This window comes from Erpetoichthys calabaricus, chromosome 10, assembly GCF_900747795.2.
Source record: "Erpetoichthys calabaricus chromosome 10, fErpCal1.3, whole genome shotgun sequence".
Lineage (NCBI taxonomy): Eukaryota > Metazoa > Chordata > Cladistia > Polypteriformes > Polypteridae > Erpetoichthys > Erpetoichthys calabaricus.
Window position 1 is genome coordinate 76,258,986 of NC_041403.2, and position 7,289 is coordinate 76,266,274.

Sequence of the window (7,289 nt, forward strand, 5' to 3'; positions counted from 1 at the left end):
CAGTATGTTTTCTGACATCATCAGCGACAAAGTGCCAGGCCAAAATTTCAAGGGAACATTAGATTATAATCTAATTTAATAAATTAATGCAGTTCAGATAAGTAGTATTGGAACGTTTCCTGTTTAAAATGCCTAGCATTAATTATCTTCTTGTATTCTTTCATTGTAAATGAGATGCTAGATAAATTATTCTGCTTAGTGAAAAAATGTAGGCTTCAGGTGGAATGTGGAAGAAAGTGTTAAGTTCAACAGTAAGATAAAAATGTGTCAGACATCCCACCTCATAAAACTAAAAATATTTTTCCAGGAAATCTCAAGTGAGCCTTTTAAATTCTGAAAATAGTACATGATAATTGAAAAAAATTAAGGGATTATAAAAAAGATAAAACCTTTTAGTAAATTAGGAAACCCAGTATTTATAGCTTTAAGGTAAGCAAGTGTGAAATTATTTTTAGCTGAAGATTTAAGGCTTTAAGTTATTACTGTTTAAACATTTTGAATTGTATTATTAACAAATCACAACTGAGATAGACTTCACTTGCTTCTTTTCACAGAAATAGTTTGTCAGTATAAATAATGGGAAATGTGGTATTCAAAATATTAATGATTTTGTAATTCTGTGTTTAGAGACATAGCGGTTTGAATTGGTAGCCATCCATAAATCAAAGAACAGAACTGTAATCATTCAACCCAATGTTTCAGTGATGTATAGTACTGTGCAAAAGTTTTAGGCAGGTGTGAAAAAATGCTGTAAACAAAGAATGATTTCAGAAATATAAATAATTATTGTTTATTGTTATCAATTTACAAAATGCAAAGTGAGCGAACAAAAGAAAAATCTAAATCAAATCAATATTTTGTGTTACTACCTTTTGCCTTCAAACCAGCATCAATTCTTATAGGTACACTTGCACAAAGTCAGGGATTTTGTAGGATTCTAGTCAGGTGTATGATCAACCAATTATACCAAACAGGTGCTAATGATCATCAGTGTCACACGTAGGTTGAAACACAGTCATTAACTGAAACAGAAACAGCTATGTAGGAGGCTTAAAACTGGGTGAGGAACAGCCAAACTCTGCTACCAAGGTGAGGTTGTGGAAGACAGTTTCATGTCATGGCAAGATTGAGCACAGCAACAAGACACAAGGTAGTTATACTGCATCAGCAAGGTCTCTCCCAGACAAAGATTTCAAAGCAGACTGGGGTTTCAAGATGTGCTGTTCAAGCTCTTTTGAAGAAGCACAAAGAAACGGGCAACGTTGAGGATCGCAGACGCAGTGGTCGGCCAAGGAAACTTAGTGCAGCAGATGAAAGACACATCAAGCTTATTACCCTTCGAAATCGGAAGATGTCCAGCAGTGCCATCAGCTCAGAACTGGCAGAAACCAGTGGGACCCAGGTACACCCATCTACTGTCCGGAGAAGTCTGGCCAGAAGTGGTCTTCATGGAAGAGTTGCAGCCAAAAAGCCGTACCTCCAACGTGGAAACAAGGCCAAGCGACTCAAGTATGCACAAAAACATAGGAACTGGGGTGCAGAAAAATGGCAGCAGGTGCTCTGGACTGATGAGTCAAAATTTGAAATATTTGGCTGTAGCAGAAGGTAGTTTGTTCGTTGAAGGACTGGAGAGCGGTACAATAATGAGTGTCTGCAGGCAACAGTGAAGCATGGTGGAGGTTTCTTGAACGTTTGGGGCTGCATTTCTGCAAATGGAGTTGGAGATTTGGTCAGGATTAATGGTGTTCTCAACGTTGAGAAATACAGGCAGATACTTATCCATCATGCAGTACCATCAGGGAGGCCTATGATTGGCCTCAAATTTATTCTGCAACAGGACAACGACCCCAAACATACAGCCAAAGTCATTAAGAACTATCTTCAGCGTAAAGAAGAACAAGAAGTCCTGGAAGTGATGGTATGGCCCCCACAGAGCCCTGATCTCAACATCATCGAGTGTGTCTGGGATTACATGAAGAGACAGAAGGATGTAAGGAAGCCTACATCCACAGAAGATCTGTGGTTAGTTCTCCAAGATGTTTGGAACAACCTACCAGCCAAGTTTCTTCAAAAACTGTGTGCAAGTGTACCTAGAAGAATTGATGCTGTTTTGAAGGCAAAGGGTGGTCACACCAAAAATTGATTTGATTTAGATTTCTCTTTTGTTCATTCACTGCATTTTGTTGATTGATGAAAATAAATGATTAATACTTCCATTTTTGAAAGCATTCTTTGTTTACAGCATTTTTTCACACCTGCCTAAAACTTTTGCACAGTACTATATGTAAATTTTACCCTGAGGAGAACTGTATGTTTCCAATAGCATTGGACATTTCCTAAAGTAGTTGCTTGCAATGGTGAGCTGGTTCATGTTTAACAATTTTGCCTACTTATTTTTTCTTTCCATTTAGTTTTTTTCAGCATGTAGCAGCAACGTGTTGTATTTGTAAAATACATCAAAACCTAAGTGCATCTATTTTGCATTTCCTAATGCTTTTAACTTGTTTTATTAGTATCATAATGGTGTAATGAGATTTACAATAAGTCTATCTATTTGTTTCATTACATTTATGTCATCTCCAGTAATGCAAACCCTCTCCTTTCAAAGCCTACTTTTAAATTTAATTTCACATTATATACTTATGACACCATAAATAATCTAGATAGGCATTTAAAAGAACAAAATAGTAGTATTCCATCCAGAATGATGTTTCTGTATGAGATTTGTAAAAATAAGATGGTCCTTCAAATAATATTTTTCAGGTTTTAAGCCAGTTTTTTTTCTTCATCATACAATCATATGAGCAGTTTTTTTTGCTTGACGGTCCTAAATTCAAATTCTTGGGTACATTCCATTTTAGTTCATGAAAATGTTTTCTGGAAGTGATTTATTTAACAATATTTTACTATGTGACTATTATGAGTTTGGAACTTTGTGAGCATATGACTGGATTTTTGGGTGAAGTATTCCTTTAACCACAACAGTGGTTAATTCTCCCAGTATAATGATGTACAGTTCCATATTTGAATGTGTCATCAAGTGGAAGGTGTTCAGTCCAAAGTTGGTTTCTGTGCAGTCAGTGCTGCCATGATAATTTTCACCTTCCTGAAACCATGTGCAAAAATACAGCATATAGATTGACAACCACATTTATTGCACACTTAAAACAGCAAGGTGTAGCTTAAAAATGGTGATTCAGTTGAATGCAAACAACTTACAAGAGCAAACACTTTTAAAGACTTAAATTATTTTACTCCTTGAACGCCTTCTCCTTTCCTCAGCACTAATATTACATCCCACACAGCAATGAATGAAGCCATGTTCTGCTGGACTACCATGAAAATGCAAGTTTTCACAACAAAGCACTCAATATGAAAGCTCACATACTGTAGCAGGAGCTTTCTGCAAGTGCTATAGCTATGTTATAGCAAGTAGTGGCAGCGATAACTGGAAAAACTTTTGTCAAAGAAGAACTGAATGTTCCGCTTAACCAGCAAATACTAAATCTTATTTGCTTAAGTTCAACAAGTCAAAAATAAATATAAAGCAAAAAAGGTCTGTATAAACAAATACATACAGTTTATACAGGTATATCTGTCAATTACAACAAAAAATTATCAAAAACCACTTCATTGCATTTATAGTTTTGGGAACAGAGGGTTAGTGGTAGAGTTTATTATGACTGCACTGGGTGCAAAGCAGCTAACAGCCGTGGACCAGGTGGCAGTCCATGGCAGATGCTAATTTTACAGTTAAATAAAAATACCATATGCATTTGCCCAGCTGAAAGCAGATAGCAATGGAGAAGAGAAAAACAACAATTCCTTTTCTTTATCCCATGTTGTTTCAGCTTCAGCAAGGTGCTTTTGTGCCATTTTCAATAGACTTTTTTTTGTGGGGGCAAATCTGTGCCTTGAATTTCTGTAATTCAAGGTATTTTAAAAAGTCACCTTTATTTTGTCTTGCTAATATTTACATCCACTAGTTTATATTTCTATATTTCTATAGTATTTTATAGTTATATATTTAATAGTATTTTGCATAGGATCATATAGAAGCAAACTTCATACTACAGGATATGATAAAACTATATTAGATAGTAAAGTTTTAATATGTTTTTTCAAGTGGTTAATTGATTCTTTTATGTATCTAATTTACTCTTTTTTCACAGAAAGAGATGACTGAAAAGATCTGCATTTGACTGCTCCAGTGAAGTCCCACAGACGGACTGCTTTTCACTGTGACCGTTAAGCCTCGACTCTCAAGAAGTAGATGGAATTTATCTAGAAGACTCATGAAGTGCCCTACCAATTAAGTAAAGCTGATAAACCAAGATTCATTGAGAAAGTTTTTGGCCATTATTTTTTGAGAGGTTGTACTTGCTAAGACTAATATAATGATGTCATTTCCATTCATGTCTTATGGTGAGAAAACCAGAATAAGGCTAGAGAGTATGCTATTAAAACACATTTTTTAAAAAGTTTCAGGTGTAATATTTTTACAGTTGAAAATGTTTATATAAAAAAAAAAAGAAAAGGAAGGAGTATGTACTAATGTACAGAGTAGGCTGTACAGCAGCAGTTTTCATACCCCATGCTAGGGGAACCTAATGACTGCTGTTCTGCTCTCCAACACATTTCTGCATCAATTACTCATTCTTGGTTTTAACTAAACTCCTTTGTAATTAGTCAACACTTGTGTAGTAATTCTACAGTGGGGGGAAAAAAGTTGTATATTAATATACCTATATATGTTCATAACACATTTAGAAACAATTGTATTTTTCCACAGTACTGAGAGATATCTCTCTTCATTTCTGATCCAGTGTTTTCTCTGGAGTTTGCTTCCTCAGCTATATCCATATTATGACATTTAACAATAAGTGAAGCAAACACAGGTGCAAATGACAATGAACACTACAGGAACAGCCTGTGCAGTGTCATTTCCTCCTGTGTGCTCATTAATAAGCAATAGCTTACTGTAAAGAACTACCGGTAAATACTTCAAAAGAAATACAGCAAATGCTTAATAAGCAATAAAGTGTGTGTGTGTGTACACATATATATATATATATATATATATATATATATATATATATATATATATATATATATATATATATATATATATATATCCCCAAGTATCAAACACACAAAGACCTGTTAAATTATTATAAAAAGTGAGCAATCCCTGTTGGGTATTTTTGGATTGGCACAATAAAGGTAAAAATTGGAAAACAGCATGTTTAATTAAACCCAGAGATCCCCGGGGACCAAACATGACAAACGTTGCTCTAGAGAACACCAGTAACAAAGTGTTTTGATAAAAATGCAGGTTTTAGAAATAAAAAATCTGTTCTAATTAACTGAAATGCAGAGAAAGAAGAGTCCTCAAAGTCTGTATTTTTAGGTTTTTTAAATATATTTTGTAATGTATGGTTTTCAAAATACTTCACTTGCATATGGTACAATTTGCTTTCTTACAGCTGATGCACAAGGATCTTTTTAAAGTGGAGAGTTAAGTAAACTGCTATTTAGATTAGCTGAAGAAAGTAAATTACTTAGAAACTGGTAAATGTAACCTGCCTAATTTGAGCAAAATTAAATGTGAAAATTTAGAGTACTATACAGTATGTAGTGTGTGATATTGGTTTAAAGTTTCTGTCTCGGTTAATGACACTTATTCTACTAATGTTTTAAGATCACTTCCAGAAAAGTTATTTTTTGTTAGATGTTTCACATTTTTATACTGCATAAAGAAAACCTTTATGTAGGTATAAAATGTTCTAAATTTGCATAGGCAGTATGTTTGATTAATCACTGTACTATGTAGTAGGCCTATAGATACTGATACTTTTATTTAAATTATTTTAGAACCCGTTTATATTCTTTTAATTTCTTTAATTGAATCAAGTAAGAGTTTGTGGTTTGGATAACAAACAGTTTAAAAATAAGTGTTCATTGATTTGATTATGATTCAAAATTTAGGTAACCCATGGGATGCCTTCCTGGAATTATGTGCACATATCCTATTAATAAATATTACACACTCCATATAATGCATTTATGCAACATGTTGCTATGTAATGTATAAACATGATGTTAAAGTCGGTAAAGCAACCTAGTGTTTTGTTTATAGGCAGCTATCAACAGTTTCTCTGTAAATGTCACTGTTCAAAATACAAGTAAGGCTAGCTTTTGTTTTTCTCATTGTGGAAGAAAAAATAAGCCACAATATTTTCAATTAACACAAGAAGGTCTTTAATAGCATTAATGTTGATCGAAACCTTTAATATTAATGTTCTGAATAGAGACACATACCCACATAAATACAATAAAAATTGAGCATGTATTCTACATCATGTTGTATGTTCTGTGTTATGAATTACATTTAGTAGGTTTTGCAAGGGTAGAGGCTTCTGTGAGCATGTAAAAAAAGAAAAAAGACAATGCTTTCTGAACACTATGAAACAAGAGACGCACAATATTGTTTAAACATATTTTAGTTATTTATTACTGTAGTAGAAATATTACTGAAAACTGTGAATTTGTTATGCAAGCTAAAGTTAGTCTTCAGATATTAACTAATGTTTCCACAGGTCAGGCAAAACAAGAAAATGTGATGCATAATATATAGAACTGTGTATGGTAACTGTTTCTAAATGAACAACACAAGGAAGGAAGTATCTGTAGTTTGGGAAGCATAAACCACACCTTCCTTTTTATTTTTACATATGTTTGATTACATACAATTAACTAATATCTTTAGTACCTAATATCTTCTCTGTAGTCACTTATGAAAAAGAATAGCAAATGCCCAATATATTTTAAGTTTTTATATCTTCAGTTCCCGTTTCTCCTTCAGATAATACTATGACTGCTGTCCAGTGTGATCTTCCCCAGCTTTATTGTTGTTTTGGGATTTTGTTCTAAGCATGTGACAAAGTATTATGATTACTTCACAATGCTGGAATCCTATCCTGCACCCTGGAGTTTCTTATCTCAAGCCTTTGCAAGTAAAACTAAAACGAAGGTTGCAGAGAGCTTCGGTATGTTTGTTTTGCACTTTAAAAAAGTTATGTTTCTCCCTTGGGAAATGTTCACTGCTCAGAGTCTCAATGTAATAAGCAGACTTTAGATCCTGTAAAGTCCATTGAAATAATTGGGCTGAAATCATCTTATAGTCCACCTTTTCCTACATGTTGTAAATGTTCACTAACAAGTTTTCATGTGCATTTCGGATTAATAGTAATTAAGAACAAAATTTAACTGATTTAGTAGGTTCTGAT

General features: G+C 33.7%; 1 protein-coding gene across 2 annotated transcripts in view; it reads left to right on the plus strand.

Annotated features, from left to right (window-relative positions):
• The window catches only part of mob3c (MOB kinase activator 3C), a 31,206-nt gene extending 26,160 nt beyond the window's left edge, over positions 1-5,046 (plus strand). For both annotated transcript variants that reach the window (XM_028811469.2, XM_028811470.2), the window contains exon 4: positions 4,173-5,046. In XM_028811469.2, the coding sequence (XP_028667302.1) occupies positions 4,173-4,202 (30 nt within the window). In that variant the 3' untranslated portion in view covers positions 4,203-5,046. The remainder of the gene's footprint in view (positions 1-4,172) is intronic.
• Positions 5,047-7,289: the final 2,243 nt, after the last annotated feature.